The 24,650-nt window shown below is 26.4% G+C and overlaps 1 protein-coding gene across 8 annotated transcripts in view; it reads right to left on the bottom strand.

Moving 5' to 3' along the window:
• slo (calcium-activated potassium channel slo) overlaps positions 1-24,650 on the bottom strand; it is a 114,521-nt gene that overhangs the window by 65,414 nt on the left and 24,457 nt on the right. For 6 of the 8 annotated variants that reach the window (XM_031919197.2, XM_012492047.3, XM_086914896.1 and 3 more), the window contains exons 2-6: positions 21,200-21,261; positions 20,739-20,835; positions 18,922-19,185; positions 17,152-17,319; positions 7,516-7,607 (exon numbers count right to left, since the gene is read on the bottom strand). In XM_031919197.2, the coding sequence (XP_031775057.1) occupies positions 7,516-7,607; positions 17,152-17,319; positions 18,922-19,185; positions 20,739-20,835; positions 21,200-21,261 (683 nt within the window). The remainder of the gene's footprint in view (positions 1-7,515; positions 7,608-17,151; positions 17,320-18,921; positions 19,186-20,738; positions 20,836-21,199; positions 21,262-24,650) is intronic. The other 2 variants (XM_086914895.1, XM_086914897.1) reach the window with 1 other exon arrangement.

The following is a 24,650-nucleotide window of genomic DNA, read 5'->3' as shown; positions in this document are numbered from 1 at the left end:
ATTTTTAAACGCGCAAATCAACGTTTCATGCCGAAGCAATCGATGATCTATTCCTGTTAATTAAAAGCAGAAGGGTTGCCCGATCCAATGGAAAAATAACGTAATAAAAAAGATAATACGCAGCGAGAAAAGAAACATACAACTGAAAACCAATCGCGCCTTATTTAGATAGATTAAATAAAAAAAGTAAAAAAAAAAAAAAAGAAAGAAAAATAATAATAATAATAATAAAAGAAAAAAAATTAATCGATAAATCGTAAAAAGGAATAAGAATATACAAACTACATCTCGAATCCGTGCGGTGAGGCTCATATACATATTACCATGTATATATGTATATATGTATAATAAATATATATATATAGATATTTAGAAAGATAAAGAAAGAGAAAGAAATAGAGAGAGATGCAACAGTAATATATTGATCTCATCTACTATAAGTGTAATATAAACATGTGTGTATAACAATAAAAAACTCGTGTGTGTATTTCTCTTTTTACAAAAGTCCAAGCATACCAGCACGTGTTTACCAATATATTTGCTAACTGGTAAAAAGGTGGGTAAGAAAAGCGGTGAGAGTCAGCACAAGGTACGTTAAATAAATGGTGAAAGAAATGGGGCAGTGGTTCAGAAATAAGGATGCCACTTGTTTCTAACAGTTACGGATCAGGTGTAGTGAAGGTGAAGGATATTTACGCTATTTAAAAAATTATTCTGGATAGCAGTTGCGAATCCGTTTATGTATATTCAAAAAACATCGTCTCGAATAAAGGTTACAAACATGACCAAAAATATCGATCGAAAAACACAAAATAAGATCATTGTTGACAAAAATATATTTCTATTCCAAAATACACGAAAAATTAACACGAAAAATAATCAAAGAATCGAATAATTCTCCATCAAAAGAAAATAGTGTATTCATCAAAATTTAAATTTTTATCGTCTTCCCATTTTTTTCTTATCTTTAGAGCAAAGCCAAATTACCTTACGTAGATAAGATTTTACCTACAGTAGGTAAGATTGTTATCAAAAGAGGATTGAAATATCAAAAAGAAAAAAAAGTAATAATAATGAGAAAATCAACCGATAAACGAGTCACTTTGCTATCCAGATAGTCTTCGCTCCTCCTCGCAAACTATGTGACTACAAGGATAACAGTTCAAGGACTAGTTTCAAGGGGTGTTTTTGGCTGGCTTCCACGTAGGTGGATATCTGGGATACCTGCGTCCACGCTCGCGCTTGTACTGGCCACCGTACTTGCAGCGGTTCGCGGCGAGCTCCGTGATCTCTGGGATCCAGCTGGCGAACACCGCCTACACACCCACAATCATCCGTTGCCGTCAGAACAGAGCCCTAGCCTGAGTTTCCTGTTTTATTCTTTTTTTTTTTTTTTTTAATTTGCTATTTGCATTAACATTTGCATTTCAATTTTTGTATCTGTATATTTGTATTTGTACTTGTGATCTCTATTTGTATTTTAATTTCCGTCAGTGTAGCATATATATATGTATATATATCGGTTTCATTCGTATATCTTATATTTTATGATTATTGGATTTGTCATTTTTTGAACGCCTAAGACAATACACGCTCGCAACGCTTCACTCTCTGCTCACTTATCGCTTGTAAGAATATTATACGAAGATTATATTCATTTTAGGATAATTGAAGAAAAATAACGATTTGTTGAAAATTTTTTTTTTCAACTTTTTCAATTTCGGTAATAATGGAAAATTTAAGGTATTATAAGAATAAATTATAAGGGTATTAAATATATTGATATTAATGGTAAATATGAAATATACTTATTGTTTCATTTAGGATTATTATTATTTTTACTCTCTTAATTACTTAGAAATAACGTTTCGAATAAATTAAAGAATTTATTCGATTGTAGTAATAAGCATGAGTTGACAGACTTCTGAAAATCTGTTATTATTACGTTATCATATAAAATATAATCATTTAAAATATAAAAAATAATTATTTTCTTGAAACATTAATCTTCAGTTGGTTGAAACTGAATTTCAACGATATAAATGAAAAACATTTATTAAAACGTAATGGTTATTTTAAATTATTTTATTAATGGTTGTTTTCGTTTCAGGTAATAATAATGTAAGTAATAAAATTATAAAATGTAAAATAATATATAATAATGAATATTCATCAATTAAAAATTTATAATTTTCTTTTTTAATAAAAAAAATAATAGGAAAATATTATTTTTACGTTTCTTTATTTTTCGTCTTTATTGTTTTACGTAAGAATTAAAAGTAAAAAGAATTACAGTTCATGAAAAAATAGACATATTTAATATTTTTATATTTTTTTATATTCTGAATGAAATTGTTATCAATATATCTATAATTCGGAGCTAGCTATTCGGAAATATTTAAAAATTGAAAAACCAATAGCAATATGATGTAAAATTACTATTTGATTTAATCGATTCAATTTCTACAGAATAAACGTGATATCGTTGTTGATATTATATTCTTTTTTTTTTTTTTTAATAAAATATCATGGAAAGTTTTCTAATATTTTTTTAAAAGATAAAAAAAATTACTGTACATTATATAAAAAACAACTTTAATAAAATTTTATCTAAATAACTGCAACAAGTATTAAAATATAATTAAAATAAAACTTTCAAAAAATAAAATTTCAAGAAGTTAAAAATAATTAATGAAAAACTGATTTTTAAAAATAAATCTATTTGAAAAATCCTTGATTATTAAATATAGAATATCGAAAATCGCATAACTTTGAATTTAAGTTATTTTTATTAATTTGCATAATTTTTTTTTATTAGAGGTCTTCTAATGATTTTTTTTCATCAACAAGAAAATAAATATCATTTAAAAATTACTGATTATAAATTGTTGAGAGAATATAGCAAACAATAATTTATTTGCTATTCTCTCATTGAAATATATATTATATAAATAAAAAATCTTTGCACAATCTTCAGCAATATTTGAGAAAATAATTTTTAAACTTCGTATACGAATCAATTCGTACAATTGAATATAACAAATAAATACATTAAATGATAAATGTATTCAAAAATATCATAAATTAAATTTAGAAATCAAAAATAATACCACATCAGGTATAAATAAAAGTAATATATAATAATAAATTATTGAAATAAGTATATAATCTGTGTCAGATCTCATTGAAAAATTACTTTTTCAATATAGTTTAACATTTACATAGTTTATATACTTTACTCTTGTTTATATAAGTTACATATACATAAATGCATATAAAATAAAGTAATAATAAATTAAATATATATTAAATAGCCTCGTTTATATTTTACATAATATCCAAAAATAAAATAATAATAATTTCAATGAAAAGATAATACACAACATGAGTTAATCAAAATAATTCAACAAAAATCGCTTCGTTATTTATTTAAAAAAATAATAATAATAAATATTGATCTCGCCACAAAACAACGTAAAACATGAATTCACTGTACATATAAAGATACAGTGTCGTTAGTTCCATAACATAGAGAAATAATTATTGTGTCACAGTGCGATGATCCTTAAATTATCACTCTAAATTATATTATTTGGCATTTCTATATCGAAAACGACGCACACATTTTCCTTGGTCGACGAAGAAACAAGCGTAATATATAATATATATATATGTGTGTGTGTGTGGTGTGTGTGTGTGTGAATGTGTGTAAAAGCTTTGGTAAAAATTTCAGATTTTAATTAACTGGCATGCAGGCTCTATTGTAGCGTATGATGTGGACAACTTACAACCACAGGGTGGAGCACAATCGCGTTGTATAACAACATTTCTGCGATGACATCGTCTGTCGTCAAGAGTGCTCTCGTACATGAATAAAAACATAATGGTATTGCCCTATATAAAGGGGAGCATAGGGTAGAAAATAAACGAAAACTGGAACGAACACTTTGTGTTTCACGTATCGTGCGTACTTTGGTCTATATGTATGAAAATGTATAGGAGTTTTGAGTTGTGTATTTCTAGTATATCTTTTAACAGCTGGATTTTCACATTATTCATGTAATATAATGTAAATTATGCGAAATATAAACGTGTGGAGAATCTCTTTACCCTTTCTTATGTTGACTCGTGAAAAGATTGCTGGAAATAAAGAATGGAAACAAGAAGTAGGGGAAAAAAAAAAAATGAAAAAAAGAAAAAAAAAAATAAACGATACGATATTATGTAAATATGTTGGTTAAAGATTATCGCTTACTAACTCACTATTATTTATGAATATTGAGTGATTTTTATGCGCAGAGTGAGTTGTGTAACGCGATCATTTTGAATAATTTGTATCTATTATATAAGAAAATTTTTTTTTTTGATAATTTAATTTTGTCAAAGTATGAAGATTATTTTTTATTTTTTTAAATAAACTTTTCTTTTATTAATACAAATAGTCATCCTCTATAAAGAACTGAAATGAATTTAGAATTTAGAAAATTATCAATTTAAAAGATATGCCAAATTTGAATTTGTTAAAACTTGTTGTATGAAAAACAAAGAAGAATAAATATGTAAATCTTGTACAGTAAGTTTAACCAAATTCAGATTAATCTTAAATTAATAGTTTTTTTATTGAATTTTTTTTTTTTTTTTGTAAAGAATAAAGAACTATATGAAACAATGTATTAAAAATTATACGATTCTATTCATATCCTCTATTTGTCTATCTGTAAAAAAAAAATATAATGACAAGTTATATTTCCTTCTACGCTATGAAAATTTGGAAGGAAGTATTTTTTTATATAATAATATTTACAAATAATTTGTAATAGTCTCACTCTGTACATAATATATTCGTGTACATGTGTATCTCTATCTCTAATACTAATAAGCGATATTTTCTGTATAATGAACGGACGTTGTAGGTAGCAGACTAAAGTGGCAAACCGTGCAATCTTGGCAAAAGGTGTGCTCTTGTTATATTCCTGTATAAATAAATCAAACAAAATGGAGGAATATAACGTTGTTTCCTCCAATTTATTTTAACAATGTTTCGTATCGTATTATTAAAGATAAAAAAAATTGTAAAAATTCTTCAGATATAAAGGATAAGAGAATGAGATGCGTTCAAATACACCAATGCCGAGTGCTCGAGCAGCAGCAACCTATCGATGAACCTTGTTACGTCAGAACGAATAAATCGGATCGATAATGCAAAGGACATGCAAGAGAAGAACTGGTTGAAAGATTTCATGCTCCTCTTGTTAAATCGAACGTTTACTCGTACGCAATCCCTATCCCAAGATGAAAGATCCAAATAATATCGTCGCATGGAAATGTAAACTTTAATTTTATTAATATATTCCAAATAGATAGATTCGTATTTTCGTAATTAAATATCTCGTAAAAATAAAAACTTAATAAACTTTTATTTAAAAAAAAAAAAAAATTATTACTAGCTTGAAAAAATTTTATGCAAATTTTAGGAATTTTTAATAGAAAAATATTATTTATGAATATAAAATGGCTCATTATAAAAAATACAGAAATTTAGATATTTTACTTGGATAAAGCTATTATTGCATCTCTTAAATTTCCTCGTTAATAATAATTTATTAATTGAAACGTTATTATAACTTTTATTGAAAATTTATTTATTTTTAATTTTTGATTTATTGTTTAAAATATTAAAAAGAGAAAATTGATAATTGATAATTTAATAAAATTTCGAAATATAATATAAATCATTAAAATTATATCTTTTATTATATAAAATATCTCTCTTTAATTTACTTAATTCTTTCACTTCTGAAATAAACAAATAGATACAATAAATGTTCTTAAGATTTTTCAAAAAGATGTAAATTTCTTCCCTCATTTAATGCATTATAGTACTTTTGTATCAATCATAAAGTTTTATATTTATTTATTAATAATACAAATCAAATTTATAAATTTTAAATTAATGTAAACTTATAAATTTTAAGTCAATGTTACTTTCTTATTTTTTAAAATGAAATTATATTACTTTCAAGGCATGTTGACGAATGCAATTTTCAGTTTCATCTCAATCATCATTCTAATCAAACTTTTTCATTAATCCATCATATATAATTATAATTTTAAATTTAATAAATTTTTTTAAATATATCTTATAAATTAATTATTCAATAGTCATTTTTACATTTTAAAAATCATTAAAGAATTCTAAATTCGTTAACAATGTTAAGAATGTATATGACGTCTAACGTGCAAGAATGTATTTGATCATAAGTATTGCTCTATTGGAGTATTGGATCTTTCACCGTGATCATTGAAATAAATAGCTTCGTTCAGCTTGAAAAGAAAAGGGAACGCGATACCATATTGGTATGCAACATTTCTGAAACGTCAAAGTTCGCGTCAGCTATAACGAGCTTCTCGGCACTCATCGTTCCTTTCACTTTAACTAATTGATAGTTATCCTCGTAAGACTGTTGGACATAGCTTGATACGTATTTATATGCACTCGTTGGTTATTTTATTAATTCTGTCTGAGAAATTTTAACAAATATTACTATAAATATAAATATTTATGCAAACATAAAAAGAATTGAACTTGTTCGGATAAATTGCAAAAATTATTTCTCTTTTAGAAAATATTATAATTTTATATAAGTGATTTTTTTTTTTAAATATAAATATTCTTTGATATTGATATTGGTATAAAATAAAAAATTCTCTGCGAAAAAATATCAAACATTTGTAGATAAAATTTAATATATCTTTAGTTTTGAAAATATTTTAAATTTAATTTATAAATCAATATCACAGAAATGAAGATCATAAATACAAAATTATTTTGTTTTTTTTATTCTCTTTTAATCTTTTTAACTAACAATTTTTTAGTATAAATGATTTAATAATTTTTATAGGGATTTTATTTAAAAAGCTAAGAAAAAAATCAATTGTATTAATTTATTTCTCTCTCTCAAAAGCAAATTCTTTTTGAAAGTTCTTTTTCAAAATAATGAATAGTTTGATAAATATCTGTATCCATATTTCAGATAAGATATAACATAAAAGTAATATGAAGCATACAATACAATAACACAAAAGATAAAAATATAAAAGGTAGATAATAAAAACATAGAAAAATAGATTATTTTTCCAAAATGCTTCCATAAGTGATGATTTCCTATTTTTTTTCTAATTTTTATCTCCACCTAATCATTCATCAATAAAAATAAAACAAAAAGTAACACATTTTTTTTCTCATAACAGAGCTAATGAAATAACCGGGATACATATTTTAAACATATTGGATATGCGACAAAGTTTCGTAATAATAACAACAATTGTATTCGTGTATCGAGCATTTGTGTATGAATTCGTGTAAGGGCGTGTAACTGATAGTTATTGTTATCGTATAAATAAAATGTGTATACATATACATGAAATATTATAATTATATACATACTGAAAGTAAAAATGTTAATAGACAAAAAAGACAGGAGATTGAAGAAGGATGTAATTATATAATAATACCTCTTTCCATGTTCCCGCTTGTATTCGCCGCTGTACTTGGACCTACTGCCTACGAGCTCTATTATCTCAGGTATGCTACTAGCAAAAATTGCCTGCAAATAGAAATCATAACTGGAAAACGCTATGCCACTACGAACCGTTACAAACAAACTGGGTCATCTATGTATGGTTGCAATATACAGCAGGGCGTATTCACCAAATATACCACGTACAAATATGTATGTATGTATATATAGTATATACACGTATCGTTGGATCGTGGATTATATATGTGGTCACGGCATTGAACGAGAGAAAGGAGAGACAGACAGAGAGAGAGAGAGAGAGAGAGAGAGAGAGAGAGAAAGAAAGAAAGAAAGAAAAAAAAACGTAGGAGACGGATAGAGAGATAGATGGCGAAGGTTCAGGGGCAACGATCCGCATTTTTCTACCTCCATGTGCTCTCTCATTGTTCTCCGGTGATAAATACCGACCAGTTTGTTATACTCGTACTCATATCCAGCCATGAATGTGTGTTGATATCCTGGATTAGCGGATGACGAGCATCGTCGAAAATGCATACTCAGCGGCGATTAACCTTATGCTACAATTTTCCAGGAAATTGACTTTGCGATCGATGCCTCGATCTGTGTTTCGAATGGCGAAATTCCAATATGGCGGCTTCGCGGTTTAAGCCGCGTTTACATTCGAGGCAAGTTTCGAAGTTGAAAATCGCACGTATAAAATTTCTGTTGGATAAAATAAACGAAGTCGATCGATTTGATCATGTTGACTAATAATAAGTGAAGGTTGGCTAATTTAAACGTAGCTTTAATGTCAAACGTTATCTTTGAATTTCAATTTTCGTTTTATTAAATTTTGATTTTCATACATCTGCATTATATAGCTTCATTTTTATAGCTTTTTGTGTAAAATTTTATATTCGTGTATAAAAAAAAAAAAAAAATAACGAGAAAGTTGTTAAGAAATTATTTGGAACAAAGTCAATTTCCTTGGTTATATTTTGAATGTTTTGAATTTTGAAAATTTTTTTATTTTATGTTCAAATAAATAAATTTAAATTTTATTATTGTAGCATCATTGATGTATATATGTATATGTGTTATTATAAAATATTATAATGAATGAAATTAAATAATTTTGTATAAATTACGGTTACGTTTAAAATATAAATTATTAACGTGTAAGCAAATATTAAAACAATTAGAACTGAAAGAAAATATAATGATACAATTGTAGAAATAAAATATATAAATTACTTATACAGAGTATTAAAAAAAATTACTCATATCATTTCTATTATTAAAAAAATTTATTATATACAGATGAAAAAAAGCTTGTGAATAATTTATTCTTGATCAAATATATATAATACATTATTCAAAATAATTTTGATAAAATTTTCATCTATCTTACACAAATTATAGATTTCTAAATATTCATCTTTTAACAAAATACTTTAAATCTATTAATATTTATTATATCCACAATTAATAAAATAATAAATAATAATTTTTCAATACTCTGTAACAATACGAGTGTGATTGAAACTTATCGTTTTCAAATTTCTTACAAATAAATCCTGTATATAACACCTATATGTATATGTATATGTGAATACATAAATATGTAAGTAAACATGTAAGTAAAGTGCACGAGTATAATGTTCGTAGATGATAGACCAATTTGTGTACGAGGAAACTGGAAAGACGATGATTTAAAGCAGATTAAACGATTTATATCATTTAGTTAATTAGAGGTAAAGGTGAAAATAAAATTAGGTATGCAAAAAGGTTCGTAAGGTAAAGAGAGTGCGAAATAGATAAATGAAATCATGCTATTAGTCATTAAGCAAAGAAATCAAGGAAGTAAGATGAGCACTCATTTCGATCAGTATCGATATATACTATAAGCAGCCATGCAAATGTAAGAGCAAAGCACAGACCCCTACGTTTCTAATTCACGATAATAAGATAGGCAAAATTTCCATTGAAAGTAGAAATTATCATCGAAATTAGAAATTTCATTATGCAGATATCTTATTTTTGTAGAGGGCTGCAACGAGGGAAGCGCTACATCATACATTTGCAATTTTATGTATAATCTAATATCTAAGAATCTGTATTGTAATATTAAAAGAATCAACGAACCACTGTGAACATTTACTTAATTTGGTTCCGTTAATCGACTAGAAAATGTTAGAATTTTATCGTCGAACCAATAGAACCTCATAGTGCTCCCTTCGATTTTGAGTCGTATGGTAAGTAATTCACATTGTCAGGCAAATTTATCGAACACGTCAAGCAACTAAAGACACTGCGATTAAACAAAATCGTAATAAGAGTATAATAGAAGAAGATATATATCTATATCGAATCCTTATCGAAATTGAAAGAAAATTTATCGATTAAAAGTATGAAATTTAATGAAGATGTCTTCGAACGAAAGGACACAAAAGGAAAATCTTATGAGATATTGATTTATCGATTAATTATCTGTTACTTTCAAATTAATTACGTGCAATATTTTCATTTTTATTCGCGTTTTATAAATTTATTTATATATTTAGTAGTTTTTTAATGATAGATTGTCGAACACTTTAAAATTGTAATGCTTTCAAACTGTTTTATTAAATTTAATTTATTTAAATAATATGTAAATACTTATATTTACTTTATTTTTAAAGTATTAAATTCATAAATTTTTTCTTTAATCAATTATATTGATGATTCTTTTTAATTAATGTCCTTTCTCTAACGACACCGTGTATAAAATCGTATGACGAAATAACGAAAGTTAAAACGAATTTAATAATCACTTTTTAATTAATTGTTTCTAAATTAAAAGAAGAAAAACTTGGATATATCCGATGATAAAGTAAAAACTCCAGGACTCCATTAATAAGGAAAAATTCCTTACATAACTGCTATACCCCTGAAATGTTAAATGTATAGAGTGTTTTGACAAATAATACTATTTTTTACCATTCTATTTCAAAGTTTATTTCAGATACTAAAATTAATTCCAATGAAATATAAAAAGTATAAAGAAATCTATGCAAACATATAAATAAAAATTATTATTAATATCAATTAATAATTTAATCTATCTAATTTAAATATAATATTGTATAACATCAAATAGAATAGTTGGTGAAATATTTCGTTAATTCCAATTTGATTAACTATTTAACACAATTTATATTTAACTTAATTAAAAAAATCAAAATTATAAAAAATGTAAATACAAAATAACAATATATCAATATCAATATCATATTCATAAAAATATAAAAAATAAAAACAAATAAGGCAATATTGAATATAAATTATTATACACGCATGATAACAAATAAATTACTCGAATTACTACGAATATTTATTACTTGTCAAAGCCACTCTTCTTATGTCGCACAATTCTTCACATCAAATTAACATAATAATATTAATCGAATTAATTTTAAAAAAGAGGAACAGAGATTCCTCCTTGATATCGTCATCCTCCTCTATATTTTAAACAGAAAATTGATAATTTTTCACCTAAAGCGATATCGTCATCGTTATTAACCAACCTCCTGAAATCGGTTTGAAGCGGTTCCGTATTGCTCGAATCGCTATAACGCGTTATACCAAAACTCAGTGACATCATGCTTCCAACCAAGTGCCAAACAGTTTGAGAACGTTCCAAAACAAGCTCGCTTTAAAATGTTACGAGGACATTATATTCGTAACGTCATAGAATACCGGTACAATCGGAAAATATCAATTATGAAACGTAAATTTATTCCTGACTTTCATGATTCTCTTCGAGAAAAAAAAATAAAAAAGTATAATACAACTGTATGATACAAGAGCGAAATTCGAGAAGATGTGATCACTCATATTCGTACAATCGGCCAAGAGAAACTTACAGAGAAAAATTGTCCTGGAGTGAGAGACATAAAGTTATACTCGATTCGATCGCCTTATAATCAACGATATATAAACAACGTGTCGAACGTATCCCCTTGAAGAAAGAAGTCTAAATACCAAGCTTGAAAGATAGTTTTTACGAAATAATCTTTGCCCTGAAAATTGTGCATATAGAATATACATCCGTCGAGGATCCTGGCACAACAAATGGGATAAAGAAAAGAATATTGAACGCTTTGCAACGGCAATCCGAGTGTCATAGACAAAAGCAAGCAAAAAAACACACGTCTATTTTATCAATAATATCAATATCTATGTAATATGTTAGTAATAGGTTAGGCAGCATGTTAGCGTTCGCAGAAAAACAGATATAATAAACATACAGACAGAATGAGCAGTCAATCAGGATCAACAAGCTCGCGCAGAAACCAACATTGTATTGATATCGTTGAATTTCTGGGAAAGAAAGAGAGAGAGAGAGAGAGAGAGAGAGAGAGACAGAAAGAAAGAGAAAGAGAAAGGGAGACAGAGAGAAAAAGAGAGAAAGAGAAAGTTGACGAAAGTTCGACATGTGAATCGATGTTAGAGAGGATTTAGATTTTAGAAGAACGACAACGTGCCTCGAATCGAATAAGTGAGAAAGATTGGCGGGCAACTCGGTCAATTTTTGAAAAATTTTCGAACGAAAAAACTTAAATCTTTTAATCTTTTTGACACTTAAATGAACCTGGATGGACTCGAGGCTCGTTCGCAAATAGGTTCCTGTTATTAGTTCAAATTTGATTTAGTCGCGTGAATATCTGTTTTTGATAAATCAAATCGATGCAAGAATTCGATTTACCTCATTGACAATGATAGATATACATATCGTATAAAAGGTAGGTTATATATGCGAATAAGGCGAGTAACTCGTAGAAGAAATTGAAGCGAGTAATAATAGAGAAAAAAAGATAAAAGATAAGAGTTTTATATAGATATATATGCGATAAGGAGCTGAAATATTGTTGTTAAGATACATACGGTATGATCGTCATACCGAGATCACTTTCTCCCGATTTCATTCAGCGAAAAAAAGTAACGTGTTACTGCTGCAACAAAGCTGGTTCACATTATTCCTTTTTTCTTTTTTTTTTTTTAAGGTTAATCACTGGATCACGAGCAACAAAATTGCGTGATTAAATGAAAAAGTAATTATTTTTGAAGATCGAGATCTTCTTTATCGATAGTGTTCGAATTTGATTCAATCTCTATTCTCTGAAATTTCACAGAGTATCTCGTGTCGATCTCTTTACCAATGCGTCCCTATAAATATATCGAATTTTCAGAAATATATTGGAGATAAATGTTTCTACTTTCTTTTATTTTATTCTTTTTTTTTTTTCGTTTACTTTTATTATTTATCATTTTATATATAAAAGGAAAAATGTTTTTTTACTAAACTTGGGATAATATAATTAGTATATTAATTATACTTTCATTATACTTGTTCTAATTCCTTCATAAATTGCCAATATATAATTTAATTACAATTTAATATTGTACATGTACATTTTAGATTTTTAAAAATAATTTTCATAATTTTTAAAATTCAAAATACTTAAAATTTTTCATTTTTCTTCCATTGTATCTTACAAATATAAATATAAATATATCACAATACAGAATTTCTATCAATTTTTGTCTTTCCATCGCATAAATTGGCATAAATCCTTTGACTCAGCTAATAAAGTGATTATTTGTGTCTCAAATAAAATGAAAGGCTAATCCACATTAAAATATTCGCACAAATTCAATTTTCTCAATTCGATATACTTCTAGGGGCTGACAAAAATGAAAGCATAATACCCCACACATTATTTACCAACCTTGTTAACGATGGCCTAGTATACTCGAAAGCCAAACATATAACCGCCAAACGAAAATAGATATTTAGAAAGCCTTTACGGTCAAAAGACAGCGTATATATATATATAGAGAAGAGAAGAAAAAAAAATGGAAAAAAAAAATGTTTGAAACAGCTGCATAAGCAGAGAAATTTTTTCTTTTTTTTTTTTTTTTTTTTTTTTACTCCGACCACTTTACCTCGAGAGAGAGAGAGCTCGAAGCGCAAGATGCCACTGCGATCCGCGCTACAAACCTTTCATTTTCGTACGATAGAGTGAGGCGTGTTAGGTTGCACGAGATATAGAAGGTTGCCGTCGTCGTCCGGGACCGTGTCACGAACGTTTCCTCTATTATTCTCAAAGTGTCATATATCCCTCGTGATCTCGCTATTCTTTGCCTCCAATTTCGGTTCGCGAATTATTATTATTCAGCCGGGTATGTGAAAGGACGTGAAATCAATAAGCGGAGAGAAGAATGAACGCGAATCCTTTTCCACGAGAACGATCTTGCATTTCGTTATTCCATTCCTTGTCTCTTCACGTTGATTCTTTTTTTTTTCTTCCTTTCTTTATATTATATATATCTTTTGACACGCGAAGACGAGGGTGATATATGATTGTATGGAAATATCGGGACCAGATCCCGACTACGACCACCATATAGAGGTATAGGCATAAGGCACAGGTAGCCAGTAACGCTATATAGAAAATTTTCGAGCTCTTATTATTATTTCTCGTTCCTTTTTATTTTTCTATCCATTCGTTTATTGCGAATATTTTTTTTTTTATTTCTTATGTAGTTTTATTTCTAATTACATTTTTCTCGTCGTAATAAATATACGATGGTCCAAAATGGCGTAGAGTTGGACCGTAGAGTTCAGAAAACTGCTTGTTTTTTTTTTTTTTTTTTTTTTCATTTAATTAATATATACCCTTTTCTCATGGCATATATAAAATTGTTTATATATGCGACTCGTGGTATGGGGGCTCAATTTTAAATAGGTTACGATTCAATTGATATAAAAAAGAGATAGACAGAGAGATAGAGAGAAAGAGAGAGAGAGAGAGAAAGTGTGAAGCTGCTCTGTGATTTCAGTTGAAATTCTTTTTTACTTCCTTTCCTCGATGAGATGGGGAGGAATCGACTCCATATAATCGATATGCGCGAGCAGAAATAACGATTAAAATATTCCAGATTACTGTATTGCCATCAGTTTAATTACAAAAATTGAAATAAATTTATTTAAATTTCATCTAAATATCGAAATCTCGTTTTAAAATTTAATTAAAAATAATTTAACTTTTGAAACCTTAAACGGAGTGACTCTTTTAAAATTATATTTCTTCTTTAAATTGAATTATTTAATGGAAATATTTTTTATTGATACAAATTATTTAATAAAATTATATAAAATTGTAAAAGTATTTAAGAAAATTGTTGAATATCAAGCTTGATATAATTGTATATATTATCTTAGATATTAAATCTTGGAAAAATTTATAGGGTATTCTAAAGAGACTATTTAGATCTTTATATAAATTTCTAGAATTTAAGAGCTTAAGAGTAAAAAATTAATGCTCAATGTTAATATTATGCACTTATTTTACATTCTCAATATTTCTCAATTACTTTTATATTATCATTCATATTATAAAAAATCTTTTCGAATAAGAAAATATAAATATCGTTCAATTGATTTGTATATTGATTTCGAGTCGATCCCTCGTTTCATCGAGAAAACATGGTTATCGTGATTGGCGTAAGGTTTGTCGAAAGTCCTATAGATCTTGAAAAAAAAGGAAAAAAAAAAAGAAGAAGAAAGAAAACAGTCCTCCTACTTGTTTCGATAATTTACAGTGTCTACTAATATGTTGTTAACTCTCGTATTCTAATAAGATTTGTAGACAAACGTTACGCTAACATACCCGCGTTTAAACGGCGATGCTCAGACATTTTCCAACGATTTATCAGTAATAACGAATCATGAGACACGCGAATTTTTAATGTTCCCGTATATTCCTTCGTCTCCGCCGAAAATTAACGATCTTGCACGATCGATAATGTCACACACGCTCAGCTACTCGCACGCACACTCGCGGCCACTCACACTTCTCCCAGACACTGCGCATCGTCGTTCAAACGAAGCAATCGATTCACGACTAGTGGCATTGTTCTCCGATGATTACTTAAAAAACTAAAAGAAATCTATCCGATTCGTTTCATCTCATCGCATCTTAATGTTTAACGCGAATTTCTCTGGTGAAAGATAATCGAGGAAATGGAAGTTGAGGAATATTGGTGAATATTTAAATCGAGTTCATGATTAGAATAATTATCATATATCGCACGATAGAAGATAGTATTAGAATGCATTGGGTAAGTTTGTCGGTGTACGGCGTGGTAATAGTCACAAATGACTATTATCGGTAGAGTCAAACTTAACTAATTAGCGTTAATGGCTGTCTGTTAGATCAATTAGGTCAAGAATTACATGTACGTCGGATAACAAAGTTTAAAAGGGATTTTATATAAAATATACCATAATTTTCTCATATTGTACTTTTATAAAAATCTATTCAATTAAGATTGTAATATGTATTTATTATTTTCTTTATCATTATGTATTAATGTGTCAAATAATTTATGATATTCAATTATGATTCAAATATCAATTATGATATTCATTTGTGACATTTTGTCTCGTCTCTAATAAATATTAGTAAATATTCTACTTTCACATATCATGAACTGATAATAAATTATGTAAAATCTGATCATTATTAATCTCATATTAATTTGTTTCCGATTTTTATTTTATACAAATTTAACAAGATTAATTATCTTATTTTTGTAATCTTTTTCTTAATAATTCAAATGATTTAGATATTTATCAAAAAAAAAGTATATACATTATTATTCCAATACAATAGCATAATAAATATGCTAATTATATCAAATATTTTTATGAAATCAATTCTTTATAAGTTAAATTTTACTTAATCGTTATAAGAAGTAAAATGTTTTTCAAACTCGTAATTTTTGTTGTTAAAATAGGACTTAACGAATAGATTAAAAAAAAAAGTATACTAAAGAGAAATTCGCATTACGTGTAAAATGAAACGAAAATCTCGTCGCTGAATTTATTTCGCAGTAGTACGATAAATCTATCCGACCAGAGAACATTGCACATTGTCGAAATATTCACCGTTTTGTTTTGTGTTTCAAGGATAATAAATGTGTAAATTTTTTCAAAATCTGATCTGCCGATTCATGGCGAGATCAGGATTGCTACTCTAACGAGACGAATTCTACGAAACACTCAAATCATTAATCAAGTTCATCGCGTTACCACTAAAATTTATTATTTGGATCACAATGGACCAAAGTAAATCATTAATAGTCATCATAGCATTCAAAAACTATTACAAAATACAATCAAAATATTACAATATAGTTGCTATGAGATTATACCATCGATACTTTGAACACTTTTAAGAATAATCTCACGATGAGATAAAGTAGAATGCTTTGTACAATAAGTGAAAAACGACAACCACGTGTTCCGCAGAGTTCGTATTGCGAATATTTATCCCATGAAAAACCAAATTGTTTTAAATTTGTTTCTTTAAATTTTAATAAAAATACAGAGGTGAATATATGTATCTATATATCTATATAAAATAGTAATGATCTGAGAACAAATTGTGCTTATTATTACTCAGACAATTGGATTTTTCACGCGAGAATTTTCTACACTGAACTATAGATAGTCGTTTATTTTCATATAACATGTTAAACGTAATGTTTTGACTGTATTAAGAGAATTTTAAAGAAGGCTTACCAAACCGACGAGTAGAAAAAATACTAGGAATGTGCGGCCGAGGACCGTCTGGCAGTAAACGTCGCCATATCCTACCGTGGACATCGTCACGATGAGAAAGTAGACGCAGGTCCAGTACGAAAGCTGTTGAGGGTTCGTGAACTCGAACGGGTCCCCTGAGTTTTCAAGCTATAATCACATAATATTAACATTTATAATTTAATATCGAGAATAACATAAAATATATATCTATATTTGTATATTATTATTTTTACATTATTTTTAGTCCTAAAAATTACTTTTGTTTCTTTATCACAGATCTCCTCCAGCGATGAAAATTATATTCATTACATATTAATTATGTGCGATGTTAATGTAGATGATACATGTAGAAAGTGAATTCTACGGACAGAGATAAAAGTTGCTGTACAAAAATATCGGTTGAGGTTTATTTATTAAGTTATAAGTTAAATTAAGTTTGCAGAGAATGAATGTATAGTTGTCTTTTAGATGGCTTATAATTTAATAAATAAAATTCAAGATAATATTTTTGTATTTATTTTGGTCTTTGAAATCGATTCTCTAAAGATACCTCGTGAATAAACAAAATCTAAAAATATGCATAAAAATATTTAAAAATTTTGAAGAGAAAAATTTAAAACTTCAAAACTTTTACAACGCCTCAAAAACTCATGCACGTGTAATCTTTAAAATTAAAAGCAGATTTCTTTCTACTATTAAAAGATGGATGTATAAATTTAATTTTTTGATTTATATTAATTTGTTTTAGTATATTTATATTTTAACTACTTAAAATTAACTATTTCTAGCAATTTTTAGATAGCAATATCTTCTTTTAATATCTCACAACATCAAAATCTCATATAATATCATACAATACTAAGAAATTGAAAGAAACAAAGGAGATTTAAGAATCTAATTTTTATAAAATACATTTCTGTATTAAATGTTTCTGAAAAATGTTCTAAATGAAGTATATGTTCAGGATGAATAAGTTAGATGTTTACATGTAAGTAAAAAGTGTTAAAAACATCTTGACGAAGTTTTGAGAATAAACAAATATTGTTTGCATCGAGGTGTTAAGATTAGAGTGTAAGCAAATGCGTGATATATGACGAGCCAGAAAGTCGAGTGGGTGTGACAGAGAGATTTTTAGAAATATCAGTGTAAGATTAGTCTCACGATGAGTGGGAAGCGAATAAATGTGGTAAAAAAATAAAATAAGACGGTAAAGTAGAATTGAAAAAATACTTATAAAACTCGGAGAAAATATGACTGTGTTAATTTAAATAAAAATAAAATAAACATAAAACAAAATATAAAAAGTAATAATAACTATATTGTAATTTGATGAATGAAATTACATTTTCTTAACTCTTACAATCTTAAGTTCATTTTGCAATTGACAATTTTCTACTTTCTTAACTTCTTTTTCCTTTACATTAAATTATTCAAATATCCTTTCAATGCATATTGGAAAATATTTTTACCACAATTATTCGATATATTATTAATCCATTATGTAGCTTTAAATACTTTGTACATTTAGAATTCTAATCACCCGTCTTTCTACTTTTATTATTGTTAAAATTTAACTTATCAATTAATTAACTCATCAATTGTTAAAAACAAAAAATTAAAGACAATTTTTCAGTTCATTTTTCATTTCATATTATCTACCAACTAATTATCCACAATCTGTTATATCCATAACAGCCGCATAGTGAGAAGAAGAAAACCAAATGATAAGAATACCAAAAAATATCTTACCAAATGAATGATGCCAGCAGCTGTTAACCAGACGGAGATGAAGATCGATACAAGTTGGGCGAGACGAATGGAACTCGATGTCTTTAGAATGTTTAGGTACTGGAGAATGTCAGGGACCGTCATCAGTCGTAGGGCTCGAAGGAACCTCAGTCCGATCCACGTCCGATCGAGATATATCGACACGAAGGACGGTGGTATCGTAAAGTAGTCCACGAACGAATACATCTCCAGCATGAACCACAGCTTATCACTGGCGGCGATAAACTGTCACAGAACAAATTTTTAATCACGTACGTGTTAATGATAATAATTTATTATTATTTCATCATCCTATTTATGCTCTGATGTGTGAACGTACGAAATACAATTATTATTACCATGAAATCGAATTAATTTCTACATGATATGAATTGCAATTAAAGGAGAAAATAATTTTATATGAATAGATGATTCTGTTAGATTTTACAAATTCTTTAGCTTTATTTAAATATTGAAAATTTATTAATTAGCGAGCAAAATAATTGATTTCTTATTTTGTTCTAAATTTTTTAACGATTATAATATATTTTCAAACCATGTTGCACTAAATGAAGTAACTGACAGCCAAAAATTTAATATTTGGAGAATAGATTGATTAAAAATAAACTTTATATAATCTTGATATTTTTTATTTTCTTAACTATTGAATCATTATTTTTTTCCTAAATCATCTTGCTCTATTTTCTCAAATTAATTATTATTCTAATCTTTCATCAGTTTTATTTTTTTTTTTTATTGACTATCAATAGTTTAGATCGTTTAAGTTTATCTAAAATTTGTTGATACTAAAAAAAAAAATATACAAAAAGCAAGTTGAAATACAAAAATGCATTCGATAATAAAATTTAATTTAATAAATACATAAAAGGAAAGTTAACGTGTTGAGCATAATTAAAAAAATATATATATTTTCTTAAATATTTTTTTCAATGCAAATATAAATTGTGAATCATGAAAAATGTAGAAATGTAGAAAAGAGATCCAAGGTGTACTTCTCAAGAAAATCGTCTAATAATTTGTATTCGTAAATGTTACATCATTCCTTTATAAATTCATCAGGTAATTCCTCGTAGAACTTTGAGAGAATAACAAAGCACGTGCCTTAAGAGACTCAGATTGTTAACGAAGGGTTAATCTTTTCCCAAGTCTTAAAAACCCACGACATTTCCCAACAAGCAGAATTTTATTGTTCGACTTCAACTTGTTGTACTATTCAACGTGTTACTTTAAAATAAAGGCCTCTTATAGCACTACAGCTTCTTGAATGCATTACAATGATTGTTTTAACAGCGCACAGTCGGGCATTGTCATGCGATGGAAATTATAGTCTTAACTGTTTTAAAGTTAGAACAAGGATTTCTTTCTTTTAATTTTCTATCCACATGTTGTGTAATAAAATATATCAACGTTTACTTGTTGCAATATACATAATCTTTTAAGAATTATATGACAAAATTGATTTAGTCTATCATTATTTACAAGCTGTTGGTAGATCTAATATATTGTTATATGAATTTAAATGAATACAATAAAATAACGATACAATATAATGATAATCTGATTATGTTGGGTCTATTGTAACTTAAAAATTTTGATTTGATATAAATGATTTGATTAAATAAATAATTTATAATAATAATACTTCTTACATTTTATTTCATAATATTTGAAAATGAGAATTTAACAGGTAAGAAGTGGCTGTCCACCATTCAACTGTTAATATTCATGAATCTATAAATTTGAAAAGCATTATAATGCGATGAAAAGTTTACACTTACGCGTATAAAAAAGTAGACCATAAAAAATATATTGAAAGCTAAGTCTATCTGCTGAGTAATGTTGTTGCTCCACTCTTGGCAACGTTCCACCTCTTCGCTGTAACATAAAATTGTCATTTGATGTTAATAAATTACGTTAGATCTCACTTATGATAAGTTTGCTTGACTTTTATAAGAAAATAAATAAACAATAATAATGTAATCATAATCGTTACACAGTTATTTACATGATTCATTAATAATATATTTTGTTATATATATATATGTGAAAAATATATTTTAATATTCCAAATCTAAATCCAAATAACTTGTGATTATCATACGTTATTTAAATGATTATAACAATTTTTTTTTTATCATACACAAATCTACTATAGAATTTTTGCGATTATTTTATGCGATTCAAAAAATATTTTACAAACAAATGTAATGTTTCGAGTACAATTAATTAATTTTCTTACCTAGAGGCATCGATGAAGTATATTATAAGCGATGCTATACTGAGAATGAAAACTAACACCACCTGAAACACATAATATTATTCAAAGTTTAGTTAAGTTAAATTAAATAAATATCATGAAAGCATATATGCATCATGATTAAAATTAAGCGAAATTATTTTTAATTATGTAAATTATCTTTTCTTTTTTTACATCAAAATTATTGTGTAACATATTTTTCATATAACTTCACTAATATCTTCTTTGTGTCTCTTTAGAGGTTTCTTTGAGAACCGTTATTACCATAATTATAAATGAAATTATCTATTAAATATTTATAATACAAAATTTTAAAGATTCACATAAATTTTTGAAACTAATATTTTATCTAATATTCATAATTAATTACGTATCCTACGATTTGTTTACACAATAATTAATGATAATTTAATGAAAAACAATAACTTTTAATTTTAAATGCTGATTTAACATAATGAAAAGCTCCAACGATCGAATTTATTCTCTTATACGATGGTCGATGAGCGCCAACGAATAAATATATGTTATACTTCAACCACTTTGTTAGCACTTTTTGAAATACACGATCTTAGCATATTCGTTCCAAGTGGCTTTACATGCGAGGATGAAAGATTTACTAAGCTGGTAAATCTCAAAACGAGTTTTTGAACATGACTGTACGTAAGTTATATTTTTTCTCAAAAGTCTTGGAATATCATTTTATATATATATATATATATATATATATATATATATATTAGAAAAACTAGAAAAAATTAAGTAACCATTAATATTTTCAAATCTATATAAATCGTGACATCCATTTGCATAAATTTGTAATAAAATAAAAATTTTTAAATTAATCGATGTAAATAGGAATTTTTATGGAAAAGTATATATTTTTCATGTAATGTATGTTTTGCATTTTGTATTTTTTTATAAATAAGAGAAATAAACATATTAGATATTTTTTTGATATCAATTTCATTTCTGTGATAATCGAATATTATAAATAAATTTAATACATAAAATTGAATAAAACTTCTGATTACGATATAATATTGAATTTTAAATTATTTTGATTATATATGATAAACAATTTATCAAAAAATTATGATAAAATTTTTATACAATATTACAGATTTATATAGTTAAATCTACGTAATGTAATTATGGATATTTTAAAAATATTACAGTTTAAAATATATTTTAAATAACATCATATATTTTTTTACATATCATTGAATATTTATTAAATATTTGATCTTATTTTAATTGCATAAAAATTCGCAATCTAACAGTCATTTTTATTTGCAATTTCTTTGTGTAAGAAAATTTCTTAATGAAATTTTTCAATACTTAATTACTTCAATATAGCTACATGGGAATGTAATAAATTGAAATGATGCATAGCTTGTCGTAACGATGGACAGTGAAGAAAGATTTATCGTGAATACATATATGATATCTCAGGACAGATGGTACACGCGATTAAAAGATGATTTTATATATAAAAATGAAAAAAAAAAAAAAAAGAACAGTAAAATTTTATCATTTCAAACTTCATATTCGAGTAAATCGAGATTTTGATGAGTTTTCAAGTAAATTTAACTAATTTTCAATTGAATACGAATAATAAAAGATTATTGTATATATGAAACTAAGAAAAGAGTGAATGGAATAAAGTTTTGTTGTTTAAATCTTTGTTTTAAAGAAAATAAAGATTGAAAATATATAGTTAAGAAGTAATTTTGAAGTAATCAAGAAGTAAAGGAAACGATTAAGAAGTATTTTCGAATTCAATTTTCTTGAAAATTAGTTTTTAAGTAAAAAAATTTTATTTTATATTCTTCCTATATACTTATTCATATCTTATAGAGAATCAAAATTGTATTTAATGAATTTTTAAATTCAATCTCAACTCGAAAACAAAGTTTCAAATGTTATATATTTAAAAATGTTATTCTTTTTTCTTCGACTTATTTATTTTCTATTAACATTCTATTATATTTGCTACGAGAACTAAGTTTTTTTTAATATCTCTTTTAATAATCATCACTAATATTTCATTTCGTTAGACATTTTATGCGTATATAAGAAATTCAGCTCTAAAAATAAAATATTATGCTATTGATTATGCTATTTTTATATAATTAAAAGAAAAGGAAAAGAAAAATTACCTGGCTCTAATACTAATACTTTACACAAAATGAAATTTGCTAATATATATAATTTTATTTGTGCAATTAAAATTAATGATTAATGATTATTTACCAAATATTTTATAAAATTTTATTTTATCATTAATAATATATTAATAAACACTTTTGAATTGTAATATATAATTACTTTATCTTACATTATCAATAAATAATTGCCACTTTAATCTAATTTAATGGAAAAATTTAAATTTTACATCAAAGAAACTCTAACAAATGAGTGTATATGTCTAAACGAGTGTAAAAAAAGATTCCTTTCTATTATTTCATTATTTTCTTTCGCCCGGTTTACTCGTATGGAAATATTGGATGGCGAAGTCATCGATGCGCCAAGCATTCACATACACACACGCATAATGTGCAAATACACACGTACAATTTCTCTGCTACGAGACTTCAGATTGAAGCATATAGTGCAAGTAGCGTGAATAAATAAAGAAGCACGGCTTATGTACTTTAACCGACGATCGATTTTGCTTGGCTCCGTTCCAGACAGCAGCTCGTCAAATACCAAAGAATTTCGCCACATGACTCTTAATTGTCAATGATATATTATCGAAATGGATTTGATAGATCTTAACCTTTAAATCGACTTTTCATCAAATATCTGATTTATCGATCCAAGAATTGATCATAGAATTAAAATTTTTTCTCATAACTTTTACATCTGTTAAATAATTATCGTTTGAATATAATGCAACAGATAGCATGGATGTAATTGTTAGAATTTTCTTCGAGATTTTCACGCTTGAAAAAATCGTACAAACGAATATGATCATTAATCACAATGAAACATCTTATCGATTTTAATTTCAATAGAATATTATGTATATTTAATTTCTATTTACTTATTTGGAGGATTATGAGGAATATGCGAAAAATTTAAATATTTTAAATTTTTCTTATTAAATTCCTTATTACTATGTATATGTATATTTAAATGTCATAAAAATATTTTGTTATTGTAATATTTTTTTCAATAAAACGACTAAATTATTATATTGCTTAAAAAAATTACATATATATTTCTTAAAATAATCTAACAATGTTTTAAACAATGTTTTCATAAATATTTATATTCTTTTTAACTTGTTGATTCATCTAATATTTTTTATTAGTATTAATAATAGATTGGATTTGAATTGAGAGAGTGGAAAAGAGTGAAGAGAGAAAATTAATATTATATAGAAGATGCTAATATATTCGTAGAACACTTTTAGAGAGTCATTTCTAGA

This window comes from Apis florea, unplaced genomic scaffold (assembly GCF_048593485.1).
Source record: "Apis florea isolate Af1SG1 unplaced genomic scaffold, ASM4859348v1 contig_3756_pilon, whole genome shotgun sequence".
NCBI classification, from domain to species: Eukaryota; Metazoa; Arthropoda; class Insecta; order Hymenoptera; family Apidae; genus Apis; species Apis florea.
This window is presented reverse-complemented; position numbering and strand designations above follow the sequence as displayed.